The sequence below is a fragment of the Lycorma delicatula genome, chromosome 7 (genome assembly GCF_047948215.1).
Source record: "Lycorma delicatula isolate Av1 chromosome 7, ASM4794821v1, whole genome shotgun sequence".
Lineage (NCBI taxonomy): Eukaryota > Metazoa > Arthropoda > Insecta > Hemiptera > Fulgoridae > Lycorma > Lycorma delicatula.
In genome coordinates this window covers 83,367,933-83,382,943 of record NC_134461.1, presented here as the reverse complement: position 1 = coordinate 83,382,943, position 15,011 = coordinate 83,367,933, and the positions used below count along the sequence as shown (strand labels likewise).

Here is a 15,011-nt window from a genome sequence, read left to right as displayed (position 1 = left end):
ACTACCATTAACATAATTATTAGTAAATTAGTAATAAAATTTACTCACTAGTCGAATAAATGCAAAATTCTTTTCCTTATTGACAAAAGTTTCAGATGTCTCGCCAAAAGGTTGAAACAATGCATTTATTTCTTCCTCAGTAACATCATTATTAAGGTTACCAATGTAAAGTCTGCATCGTCCAGTAAACTTTTTCTCTTTGACATCTTGAGGAGCAAGATCTACTGTTGGACCTGATATTGCCATCAGTTTTTCATTCAACCTATCCTGTAAAACAATGCAACTTTAAATAAAATTACAGTGAACATGAAATACAACGCTAAATATGTTAAATTACACAATTCACTGGAACTCCAAATTAAAGTAAAACTTAACTTAATATTTAGATGCACAGCAAACACATTAATGTGTTTTCAGTAACAGTACATTTCTTAAATGTCAAATTGCCTTGTATGTGCAAATTTTTGTATGTGAAAATTTAACTTACTACTTTTAACTCACTTTGCAATTTTAGATCTAAGATACGCTATTTTGAAAAACTGGAATTACTATATAAATGATTATTCAAACACATGATTTAATTAGATTGAAATTTATAATTAGAATGAAGACAATTTCAGTAAGAAAAGAAATAAGATATCAGTTATTATAGTACGCCACTAGACACATAGGGTTCAGGGAGGCAGAATTACATATCTTGATTAATTAACTTTGCTTTATAATATACAAGTTATTAAGAAACAGCATTATTTGTTATATCAGAAACACTAATTTTGAAGCAATAACAAAATTGACTCTTACAGAGGAAACATACGAATGGAAATATTCATCTTTCACTTTTCAGTTATGTATAGGTGCTGATAAATGTGAAACTAGAAGTGATTCCTATAGAAAAAAAAGGGAGGAGAGAAGTAGGTTGGTATAGCTTATCCAAGCCAAATTGGCACAGATCTGATCTAGGTGATGGTTGCCTAGTTAGCGCGGGGCTATAATATGCTACTTGTTGAAGAAAGTATATACACGATAAAATAAATTTTATGGTTTTTTATATATATATATATACACACACACACACACCTTATATGTGAGATTTCATGGCACAAAACCTTACAATTGAATTTTGAAGCACTTCTGCTTATCCATTTGCTCTGAAATTTTGCATACAGGTTTGCTCCTGATGACAACACATTTTAGCAACATTTTCTCACGTTGCTAAGATGCCCTAACTTGCTAAGTTAAGTGATAAAAAAATGCCCCTTCAACTTATGCAACCTCATTTACACGCATATTTTCTTAGTGAAAGATAACCTAACCTGTTTCAGTAAGTTTGGATCTAAAATTTGACTGAAGTTTTGAGAAAATTCAATACTTTTCAACCAGATTGGAATTTTCAGATGAAAATCACAAATATCTTAACAGTCAGTCCTAAGCGCTGTGAAAATTTTTTTCAACCACCAAGAAGATAAACCCATCCACTTCCCAGTGGTACCCATCAGATGATAATATTTTCAAGTACCCTGGAAAACAGTTTGGAAATTGGAAAGGGGTGCCACCATAATAACTCTGCAACCGCTCATTCGATTTTAACAATTCAAACAGCGTATGTATCAGCAGGTTGACCGCTAACTGTTTAGCACATCGGGTACACTCTTGATCAATTGGATCTTGGTTATCTGGAAATTAAATCGTTTCGTCCTATGTTTCGATTCACTCACTCACTGTAAAACATACAGATCCAATCTTTCGCTAAATATGCTTAAATCTGTGTGCTAGTGCAGCTGTAAAATATAAACTTATGAAGCCAAGTATAAAATAAAAAAAATGTAAAAAATCTTTACAACACCACTCTTAAATTAAACACACCAAAATATCAAAAATACCTTTAGGACGGCATCTCAGAATGGATTTGACGACAAGCTTTGATAGTGATATGTAAGATTATGTGTAAGTCAGCTTCAAATTAAAAATTTGATGCGTTTGCAAATTTTTTCATATGCATGATAAATAGCTTAAAGAGTGGGATGCACACACCACTTTATAGGCCATACCTACCAGAACAAAGGGCAAACAGCATAGCATAAACAGTAGACATCAAGCTTGTGCATGTTTGGCTTGGATAATTTATAGTTATAAAACTATAAATAAGGGCTAAATACTAATCAGTAACAGCAGATTAGTCTGCATAAGATTGCATAACATATATAAATTCAGTATCTAATAAAGAAATAAATTATTAATTTAGTAATATAGAAACTCAGGATTAAACAGTAACTAATAACTGATGTAAATCTGTTCACTAATTGGAATAAACAATAGTCGTACAATATACACACTTTCTTTAATCAAGTAGTAGTATAAACCTAGGCAGCAAGATATACATCTACGCTGTTCATCAGATCTGTGCTAATTCGACTTTGACAAGCTATAAGAATATATAAAAAAAGATCCCATTACTGTTTAGCTTGGCATTATTTATAACATCAGAGACTGGAGGAAAAAAAATTGTTTTACGAGTGTGACATCTTTACTTCACTTGAAGCTTGTAACATTTTTACTTTAAGTGTTGCCTGGATAAGTGTGAGCAACCCTTCTTGTCTACCAGTAACATGATTTCATCTAAAATAAAATCTTGGAAAGAGTTGATCTGGTAGTGGAAGTTTACATGCCTTGCTTTTTTCTATGATCAACGATGAACTAATCCCATGAGACTCCACATGTGTTCAGTAGATATACAAAGATTCTTACATTCAACCTGAAACACCTCTTATTAAAAAAATTTTCATTTTTTAATCTTTATTTTATTTTTATTAATATTTTTTTATAAGCTTTATTATTTTTTTTTGAAAATAGATTATACAAAAAAACCAATACTCTGATTAAACAGAAACTATTGTTTGCATCAGGATCAACACATTCTGTTCTTTGAAATGTTTTATTTCATGGATCTGGATGAGAACACCAGTTGATTTTGAACTAATGCAGAAAGAAGTCTAAGCAAACAAGACTGAATAAGGATATAACCTACCTGAAAGTTGATGAAAAATGTACTACTCATAGCCGAAAGTATTGCTTTAATTTCAATCTTACTGGTTAGAGTGAATTCTTATAATCTCCAATTCAAGCAAATTGTTCAAAATATTGTTTTTTATCATGTACTTAGTAAGGTCAACTTTGTTTACTACTGGCAGTAAATTCACTATCGTCAGTACTAATACTACTTTATTTTTAAATTTAGTCCTTGTTTGTTTTTATTGAAAACGTCAGTGTCAAAATAACATACAAATTAAACATATAATCACAAATCATGAAAGAATAATTTAACTAAGAACACATCTGATGACTAAATTTATGCATTCTCATTTTCAAGGGCTTCCCAGTTGGGCCATTAACAAATTTCCATTTACCCTTTTCCACCTTTCATGACCCTTTCTTCCATCAGTTTCGACATGCCAGTTCTTATAAGGCTTCTTTTCCACGTCAACTGCTTCAGAAACCATACTTGAAGCGTCAAATGCTTCATTCTGAAAAAGATGTCTCAATCACTCAGCTTTTACTTCCTAACTCTGTTTAGCATTTTACAAGCATGCACACACTTTTGTTTTTGTATCTTTTTTTTTCTCTAATACTTTTTCTCAGAAATTTTACTCATTTTACATTCCATTATTAAACTTAAATAACCAATGTCAAATGCATTTATACACGGTCAAACACAATCAAATAAATGAAAAAATTAAAATAACTATTTATAATCATTAAAATTAAATAACCGATTGTAACATAAGAGTTATTTTTATAAATTTAAAATGTGTACATCATAAACCAGTCTGTTAAAAAAAAACAACTATTCAAAACTGTAAAATAAAAAAAAAATACATATACACAAAAACACATTTATCTACTTTTTTATACGTGGTACATCAACATAATATTTTGATTACATTATTTTATCAGTACAGTTTTTTAATCACAAAATATAATTAAAGAAAAAACACTTATAAAATAAACTCTGAGATAGAGAAAATTGAGAAGATATTTTAAAAACATTAAGAATCTAAAAGTATTCAAGTATTACAATCTTAAAAGATAAGAAGTAGGCTTACGAATATTTTAGAAGTTAGAAATATTTATAAAATCCAATAACTTTAATCATCTAAAGTAAGTGAGAAGTCTAGAAGAGGGAAATCAAGAACCATAAGAACAAATAGCAACTAGAATCTGGTCTTTTATTAAGAGGATAATCATCCAGCTACCTAAGTGAAAAATAAAAAAAACTAATTCTGAAAACTGAACCACACCAACATTACAATGTGATAAAAACAAATTGAGGAAGTTTTATAAAACAATACGTTAGCTTAATGGGCAATTAGCTTAAAGGACATATGTAAGCTTATAGATTTCAGAAAGAGAAAAAATAACATTAAGAATAGGGGAAAACTGAACTAAGAAGACTGTAAAGTACAATTTACCATGCTTAAAATTAATAAAGAGAATACTTATAAATATAAAGTAGAATAATTAAAACTTACGTCTTGTCCTCTACTGGCACCACCTCCTCTTTCATCCCCTCCAGGACCACGATTCATTCCTCTGAATCCACCACGACCACCCCCACCGCCCATGTGACCTCCACGACCACCGCCTCCACCCATGTGGCCACCGCCACCGCCTCCACCCATGTGGCCACCACCACCACCTCCACCCATGTGGCCACCGCCACCGCCTCCGCCGCCACCACCCTGTTGGCCGCCTCCCCTGCCACCTCCAGGAGCTCCACCCTCATCTACCTGTTAAGTACCATATTAACATCATTCATCAATCACAAACAATAATGGACATATTTATTTCATAACCATCTGTACCCACATAATAACATAACCACATAATTAAAACCTCTAGTTTTACATTTCTTCCATATTAATATCTTTTACCCAACATTGGGGATACATCACAAATGCAAGGAAAAATTGAAGACCAATGAAAAAAGCATTCAATCAATCAATGACATGAAGTTCATGAATTCATACAAAACCGCTTTTAAAAAAATTATATACATGTTTGTGCAACTTGTATCATCAATTATAGGATTAAATAATTCACTAACAAAATTATCAATATTCAAGAACAGTAACTGCACAGGAAATATATAACTAGTATTGTACTGTTACCATTAGCTCAAGAATAATTATTCAGGTGACAAGATTTGATAGATTATCGCAGGAAATATTAGCTAAGGGGTGATAACATAATAGCACATCATGAAACTAATCAGTATTATGGCATTGTTTTATCAGTAATTGCTTTATAAGCAATAATACACTGGTATTAAAGAATCAGTATAAAATAAAACTTATTAAATATTATTTTTCTGGCTTTTGGAAATTTATACACTACCAATTAATAATTTTTAAGATACATTAACAATTAATATAATCCACCTTACCAGCACGTTGATATGTTCTCTAATTTTTCGGCTTACTTGGAAGCCATCATCAGAAGTTAAAATTAATGTATTAAAGTAAAAAATTTTAAAAATCATAATTAAAATTTATAAATTTTGAAAGAAATTAATTTTTAAGAGATAAAAATCCATTACAATAGTTTTTCAAATTAGTCTTAAGGGGAGGTATTTACTGGCCTCCATAGCATGAGTGATAGCATCTCGGCCTTTCATCTGGTAGTCCTGGGGTTTGAATCCGGGTAAGGCATGGTATTTTCACTACAAATCATTCATCTCATTCTATGAAACATTACCTAAACAGTGATCATGGAGGTAAAAAAAAAAGCAAGTGTTTAAAATAAAATCCAAATAACAGTCTTCAGCTACTATATTAAAACAAACACTATGAATGTGTTAAATACAAGCTTTATTCAAGGTTGAATTTTTACAGCAAGCAAAATCTTACAGCATAACAAAAAATTATAGTAAAAATAGAAAGCCTGACATTTTTTGACTTCAGTTATTTCGCTGATACTAAGATTTATACATTTCTCCAATCTGCTGTGAAATAGAGTGTGTTCCATTATCACATATATTACAATTATAAGTGCTTTATAAGCATCACTGAGGGAAAACATTAGACAGGTTGTGTTAAATGGTCAACAAAAAACTCATCATGGTATATAGTAACATCTGTCTTAATTCAGCAATACCAATGTTGCAAATTCTGAAAATTTATAAAGCAATACAGAAATTATATTGTGCGCAATGACCATACTTAATAAACTTCCGCTTTATATAATACTGCATTGAAAATCAATATGGCCAAGAAACAGTCTTCCTGAAATTTAAAAAAAAAGGAAAACTGATCTCATAGGAGATAACATTTAGAAGCTCTTTCGTACAGATACATCTCTTAAATATAATTTATTTTCAATAACATTAAATTTATATGTGCAATGTAGTAATAATCTTCAATATCTCAAACTATTTGATATGATTCATTCAACATTAACTTTTCAGATACATCTACACAAACAAATTACAATAATCTAATCCAGATAGAAATTGAACAGTCTTTTAATTTACTTGTTCAGGTTAAAAGATTATCATTATTTGTTATTCAGTGACTATATAATTATCAATTTTAAATAAATTCTAATAAGTTATGCATTTACACATAACATACAAACACACAACATTGCAACATAAATTTTATTCCTCCCAATATAGCAAAGTTAATAATCTTAAACAATTTCTTTGGTCTCACTCTTTATGTGCTAAGATACTATAAAATAAGTACTTTTTTCCTCAATTTCAGTCAAACATATATATCAATTATATGTCTAAAAAAAACTTCAAAGGAAAAGAGGCAAAATCCGAATAAAAATGATTTTTAAATAATCTTAAAAACACTTCAAATAGAAGTTATTACTTTTTAATCTCAGAATATAATGACCATCTTATGTCATTAAAATGTTAACTTTTCTCCATTATAAAGTTTTCCTAGATATCTACATTAAAAGACTGGGTAATTTTTTGTTTATCAGAAAGTAGTGAAATTTTGAATGCAAATTCCTAATAAATACAAAAACTGTACTAACATTTTTTTTTATATAAGGGCATTAGAAATATCATTAGCTCTTCCTGTTTTGAAGGCTAACCTCAATAAATCATAATGAACATTGAAAAATTCTTATCACTTGGAGAAACATTGTTATCCTTCACTGGATTAATTTCTTCAAATATTTTTGGTACTACTTACTTAATTGCAATAAATATTTTTAATGTTTGCTACTTTAGAAAAAACAAAGAAAAGGTTTTTGACAAATTATTAATAAACTATTCATCTCAAACTTCAATTTTAAAAGCAATATTTCATTTCGTAAATTTGTTACGCTGATTGTTCATGTAACATCTGCATTTAACATTTTATATTTAAAATTATGGTAAAATCAAATTACAAAATGTTTACACTTGAATTATAATGTAATTATATAACCATTATAAATTATAGTTGTTAATGTTCACAACAGAAACACATTTATATATTCATACATATATATACATATATATATATATATATATATATGAAAATTATTTAAATAGAAGATTTTATCTGTCTTTATGTATTAAAATAAATAATATTTTTATCCTAAATAAACAATGTATACAGATTGTTGAGAAAACAAAATAGATAAACCTAATCACAATAATCTTTTCACTAATAAATGAAGAGCACAAGATGAAATTCAATTGTGACTGGTTTCAATTCAATTTTGCTATAGTTTGTGCAAACTTCACCCAAGTAAAGAATATTATTAATTTGGTAAAAACAATTAAAATGAGAAAAAACTTCACTTAATTCTCCATTCACAAGAGAGTGATTGCTGCTTTTATCCATATCCATGAGATGCTACACAAATGAAGAAATACAAACGTAAACAGTTAAGATTTAAATCAGTGTTGATTTTTTGTGTGATTTTTGCCAGAAACTGATGAAACTAGAGGTAGGGCATAAATTTGAAGACAAAATAGAAGTGCGTTTCTACATTGTACTAGTACCCTGGTTATCAAAGTGGAGCAGCAGAAAATTATGTCTATAATGTACAATTTGTAAAATATTTGATTTTGTTTCAGATCACATTCTGTGAAAGGCAAATGTAAATGGATAAAATTCTTATCAATAGTGAAAAACCGAATGAAGCACAAGCAAACTGGCAAACTCATTTCTGAATACCTTGTCACTGGTGTTCTCGACTGTACACATAAAAATAAAGAGCTCAAGGAATCTTGAGCTCTCGAGTATATTAATCGGACGGGTTATGCTAGAATAAACATACAGGCAACATGTGATGTGAACAAAAGGTTCAATAGCATAGATATGTAAAATGACCAGGGAGTATACATCATAATGGCAGAATTTGGAGGGGGTAATAAAAAGAAAAATGTCAATGTTTGATGGCATTTCTTGCTATGAGACAGCGATTACAGTATCTCCACGGCTACTTAAACCCTTCCCACCACCAATTAATAAACAGGGATGAATCATGTTTTACTTTCAAAGGAGATTATAATTATAGAAATAACATTACATCAATTAAAAATGAGTTTCCAATATTGACAAGTATAAGGGTATCTTCAGAAAAAATCATGAGAACAGTATGCTGTGGTTTTGCACAATGCTGCTCAATATTTCAATGACAATTTTGAAATACCAAACAAAAATGTAGTTGAATATAACAATTATATTGTGTACTCCAGGACAATTTATTTGATGAAGATAAAACCTATGGTAGCACCAAAGTGTCTAGACATTTTAAATTTATTAAATTAATAATATCCCTTCCAGTTTTCCTTTCTTTGCAAAATAAAACATTAAAAACTAAGTAAAAATGAAACAAAATCATAAAATACCACAAGTATGGGCAATTCAGCAAGCATAAGAATTGCCGAGTTGAAGCAATGAATTCTGCAATTGAAGCAACTGCTTCAATTTGATTATTTACATATAAATATGCAAACGTATTAATTAGACAAGGGTAGCAAACATTAGGTTATGTTCGGTTAGGTAATGCTTCTGTATAGACCCAACACATTGGTCTATTGGTGAATGCCGTCTTCCCAAATCAGCTGATTTGGAAGTTGAGAGTTCCAGCATTTAAGCCCTAGTAAAGGACTTTTATATAGATTTGTATACTAGATTGTGGATACCAGACCAGTGTTTCTTTGGTGGTTGGGTTTCAATTAACCACAAATCTCAGGAACGGTTGAACTGAGACTGTAGATGACTACACTTCATTTACAATCATACATATTCTCATTCATCCTCTGAAGTAATACTTGAATGGTAATTTCCGGAGATTAAACAGGAAAAAGAAAGAAAGAAGGTAATGTTTCCTTGTACTGAACTTCAACATAATGTGGACAATATCAACATAACCTAATGCTTACTAACATTGTCTAATTAACATTAAATATAAAAATTACATTAAATTATAAAGAGAACCAGTAGAAAACCTTGGGTTTCAGACGATATATTGCAGCTGATGGATGAACGTAGAAAATATAAGAATGCTAGTGATGAAGAAAGTAAAAGGAACTATCGGAAATTAAGAAATGCTATAAACAGGAAGTGCAAACTGGTGAAAGAAGAGTGGATTAAAGAAAAGTGTTCAGAAGTGGAAAGAGAAATGAACATTGGTAAAATATACTGAGCATACAGGAAAGTTAAGAAAAATTTTGGGGTACATAAATTAAAATCTAATGTGTTAAACAAAGATGGTACACCCCCATTTATAATACGAAAGGCAGTCGATAGGTGGGTGGAATATATTGAAGAGTTATATGGAGGAAATGAATTAGAAAATGGTGTTATAGAAGAAGAAGAGAAAGTCGAAGAGGATGAAAGGGGAGAAACAATACTGAGATCTGAATTTAAGAGAGCATTAAAAGATTTAAATGGCAGAAAGGCTCCTGGAATAGACGGAATACCTGTAGAATTACTGCGCAGTGCAGGTGAGGAAGCGATTGATAGATTATACAAACTGGTGAGTAATATTTATGAAAATGGGGAATTTCCATCAGACTTCAAAAAAAGTGTTATAGTTATGATACCAAAGAAAGCAGGGGCAGATAAATGTGAAGAATACAGAACAATTAGTTTAACTAGTCATGCATCAAAAATCTTAACTAGAATTTTATACAGAAGAATTGAGAAGAGAGTGGAAGAAGTGTTAGGAGAAGACCAATTTGGTTTCAGGAAAAGTATAGGGACAAGGGAAGCAATTTTAGGCCTCAGATTAATAGTAGAAGGAAGATTAAAGAAAAACAAACCAACATACTTGGCGTTTATAGACCTAGAAAAGGCTTTCGATAACGTAGACTGGAATAAAATGTTCAGCATTTTAAAAAAATTAGGGTTCAAATACAGAGATAGAAGAACAATTGCTAACATGTACAGGAACCAAACAGCAACAATAACAATTGAAGAACATAAGAAAGAAGCCCTAATAAGAAAGGAAGTCCGACAAGGATGTTCCCTATCTCCGTTACTTTTTAATCTTTACATGGAACTAGCAGTTAATGATGTTAAAGAACAATTTAGATTCGGAGTAACAGTACAAGGTGAAAAGATAAAGATGCTACGATTTGCTGATGATATAGTAATTCTAGCCGAGAGTAAAAAGGATTTAGAAGAAACAATGAACGGCATAGATGAAGTCTTACGCAAGAACTATCGCATGAAAATAAACAAGAACAAAACAAAAGTAATGAAATGTAGTAGAAATAACAAAGATGGACCACTGAATGTGAAAATAGGAGGAGAAAAGATTATGGAGGTAGAAGACTTTTGTTATTTGGGAAGTAAAATTACTAAAGATGGACGAAGCAGGAGCGATATAAAATGCCGAATAGCACAAGCTAAACGAGCCTTCAGTAAGAAACATAATTTGTTTACATCAAAAATTAATTTAAATGTCAGGAAAAGATTTTTGAAAGTGTATGTTTGGAGTGTCGCTTTATATGGAAGTGAAACTTGGACAATCGGAGTATCTGAGAAGAAAAGATTAGAAGCTTTTGAAATGTGGTGCTATAGGAGAATGTTAAAAATCAGATGGGTGGATAAAGTGACAAATGAAGAGGTATTGCGGTAAATAGATGAAGAAAGAAGCATTTGGAAAAATATAGTTAAAAGAAGAGACAGACTTATAGGCCACATATTAAGGCATCCTGGAATAGTCGCTTTAATATTGGAAGGACAGGTAGAAGGGAAAAATTGTGTAGGCAGGCCACGTTTGGAGTATGTAAAACAAATTGTTGGGGATGTAGGATGTAGAGGGTATACTGAAATGAAACGACTAGCACTAGATAGGGAATCTTGGAGAGTTGCATCAAACCAGTCAAATGACTGAAGACAAAAAAAAATAAATAAAAATTACGTACACAATGGGTATGGTAGACTGCATGTACTGTAGTGGTAGACCTGAAATTAAAGTATCACCTAAACGCATGTAAACATGTTGTTAAATATTCTTATTCCATAGAAATTCTTTTCCCTTTTTAATGAATTACTTAAAAATAAATACAAAATAACTGAAAGCCTATATGCAACATAAAGTTGTGTAGAATGTCAACAAATGGATTAATTATGTACGATGTAGATATTGATGAATATTTTAAAACTATGGATTACAAGTTAATGTAAAATACTACTTTAAATTCGAGTTAATTTTCTAGCTAGATTCAAGAAATCTTTATATTTCATTTGTCAGATCAAGCAAAGCCCACTCCAAAATAGTAAATATTTAATATACACAAGAGGACCAGAAATTAATTCATTAATAATATGCATATATATTACACCTTTACTCTCATCAGTAAATTCAAAATAAACAACCCTGTACTGAGGGTGTCTAGGCACAATATATGGATGCAGATTAAATAATTTTGCACCATTATTACTACTGAATGTAAAATTTCCAACATATTTTTTTGTCTAAGAAAGATTAAATAAAGTAAAAAACGTAAAAACACCTGTAGTATATAGACATTACTATAATCGAAGGCTGATTCCACTAAAGAATACCATGCTATCATGGAAGGCAATCATAACGGATTTACGCATTACCGTAATAACCTACTACCCCTCCTCGATGAAAATACTTTAACCCATCAGACTTCTAAATTTTGGAGAACTCGTAATCCAAGTTCAATAATTCTCTGTACAATATGAAATTCACTTGCATCGAATTAACAAAAGATATCCCTGTGACATGACCTAAAATTATAAAGAAATTGGCAGTCATGACGAAGGGCTTGTAAATATAGCACAAATAAGAATTACGATATTTACCTTTTCAGGGCCACCTCTCATGCCTCTAGCTTCATCTCTGGGTCCTTGTGGAAATCTCCTTCCAGGTCCTTGTTGACCTCCTCTACCAGGCCCTTGATTTCCACCGCCACGGCCGCCGCGACCACTGAAAGAATGATTTTGGTGTTCGGGCGTTCCTGGATTCGCGTTCGATTCCATCCCGTTCTCAGTTTTTGGTTCGGTAAGACCAGCCATAACGAAACGTTTACTGAGTTAATAAATGAGCTCTAATAAGAAGAAAACTTACAATAAAAATGAAATTACAGCAAACCACGCTAAACGACCACCAAACAGCAAGAGACGCCGACAAAATGGCCGGATACTAATGCAAATGTTTGACGCAGGAACTACAAACAAAGAGACTGTAGCAATATCCTCTGTTCAAATTATAAAAGTTTATTTAAAAAAAAAATATTCTCAATTTCCTTATTTTTAAAATATTCTAACAAAATATATACTTATTTATAAAATTAATATGTAAAGGAAGAATAACGTAATATTAAAATGAGAAAAATTAATATTAAATATATATATATATATATATATATATATATATATATATATATATATATATATAAAATTAATATCTTAATATATATATATATATATATTTGTGAGCGTGTTTGTAGTTCCATATAGAAGACATAAGACATAAAAATTTATAATAAATTATATTAAATAGTGCATTAAATAAGTATAATATTAGAATAAATATGTGTTAATCAACAAACCAAACCTGTAAGTAGTTTTTTTACAAACCCAGATTTTTTTATTTAAAAAATCTATATATATTTTTACTTTTATACTATTATTAGCTTGGTACCATCATTAGCTATATTATAAAATTAAAAAAAAAAAATTAATACTGTATTTGTTTTTATTGCAATCTTCCTTCTATATCATTTATAGTGTGATCATTTCCCATTTAATAATTATTTTTAAAAAATGCGTTTAAATAAAATAATAATATACATACATGCAAATATTAAACCACTGACAATCCACAAGTTTACAAAGTGCTGAAAGAGCTCAAAAACTACAAAGCGATTGAAGATCAAACATTTGAAGAACTTTGGAAACATTCAGCAGAATCAGTGAAAATATCAGAAAATATCACCAATACATAGTTGAAATTTTGGACCAAAGAAGAACTACCAGAGCATTGGACTATAGCTCTAATATATCCTTTATACAAAAATGGAGGAAAATCAAGCGCAGACAACTACAGAAAAATTTCTTTCTCGAACTGCACATAAAAAGTCATGTCAAGAATTCTCTACAATCGCTGTAAAGGTCAACTTGAACAAAAACTAGGAGAATACCAGGGAGAATTTATAACTTAGAGAAGCTACCCAGACTCTAAAGTCAATAATGGATATCTACAAAAGAAAACACAGGCACTAAGTTGTAAACTTTGCAGACTTCAAAAAAGCCTATAATTGTATTCACAGATCTTCAATATTAGGAGATGTTAAGACATTTTGGACTACAACCCAAATTAATAAAAATTATAAAATTAACCCTAACATCAATGATCAAACATCTAACCTCAAGTAAAATTAAGGAGAGAACTATCTGAACCATTTATGATTAAAATAGGACAAAGCAAGGACAAAGCAAGCTGGTTTATCACCACTACTCTTTAACTGTGCTCTGGAATATGTGATAAGAGAATGGTATAAGAAAAATCCTAAGAACATAAAAATCAGTACCAAAAAAGACCCAATAAACTTAAATTGTCTAGGATTTGTAGATGATTTAGTGCTATTAGCTAACAACATCTAAGAAGCCAAAACCCAAATAACAACCCTTCAAAATATAACACAAAGAACTGACCCCAAATCTCATTCGAAAAAACAGAAATAAAGGTAGCAGACCTATTTGTTATAAACCACACAACAGTAAACAACAGAAAAATAAAAATAAAGAAACAATTGAAATACCTAGTAGAAATTATAACATACAACTTAACTGAAAAACTCACCTGGCAAAAAAGAACTAATAAAATGATAAAAGCCCAAAAACTAACATGATCCACATATAACAAAAAATACCTGTCCATCAACATGAAATTAAAACATTACAAAACAGTAGTTCAGCCAGAAGTAACCTACTGAAGAGAGCTTCTTCAAAAACACACAGAGGAACAGAATTGACAAAATCCTAAAAGTGGAGAGAAGACTATATGAAGATAGTGCCATGAAGTGGTTTACCGGGATCTAGAACACATCACAGATACAATACGTAAAAAGAAGATCTTTGGGCAGCTCATGAGAACACCAGAAACCAGAAGAAGACAAGAAGAATTATAGACAGACTTTGGAATCAGAAGGAAAGGGTGGGATGAATTAAAGAAATAAGACAGGACATGGAGGAACTGGGAATAACTCTGGAAGTTCTGCAAAATAAAATGGAAAACATCAAGGAACTAAAGGACAAGAAAATAAAATTTACACCAAAAACCGACAAACACACAATGATAAGGATATTTACGGATGTGAAAAGAAAAGGAAGATCAGAATGAATCAAAAAGTACTGGGAAATTTGAAAGAAAAAACTATTCAAAATGACCTGACACAGATTAGTTAAAGTGGTCCAATGAGGCTGTACAAGCAGGAAAAAAATACATATACACTTTTGCACAACTCTGTAAATACTTGTTATAATAATGTCTATACAATTATTTTTATGTTATAAACA

At 30.5% G+C, this 15,011-nt stretch overlaps 1 protein-coding gene across 4 annotated transcripts in view; it reads right to left on the bottom strand.

Moving 5' to 3' along the window:
• The window catches only part of LOC142328189 (uncharacterized), an 81,616-nt gene extending 68,976 nt beyond the window's left edge, over window positions 1-12,640 (bottom strand). For 2 of the 4 annotated variants that reach the window (XR_012757215.1, XM_075371759.1), the window contains exons 1-4: window positions 12,294-12,640; window positions 4,527-4,784; window positions 3,405-3,521; window positions 49-267 (exon numbers count right to left, since the gene is read on the bottom strand). Coding sequence is in view for 3 of the 4 variants with exons in the window: in XM_075371759.1 (XP_075227874.1) it covers window positions 49-267; window positions 3,405-3,521; window positions 4,527-4,784; window positions 12,294-12,506 (807 nt within the window). In the remaining variant the exon portion in view is untranslated. The remainder of the gene's footprint in view (window positions 1-48; window positions 268-3,404; window positions 3,522-4,526; window positions 4,785-12,293) is intronic. The other 2 variants (XM_075371757.1, XM_075371758.1) reach the window with 2 other exon arrangements.
• Between the last annotated feature and the right edge of the window lie 2,371 nt (window positions 12,641-15,011).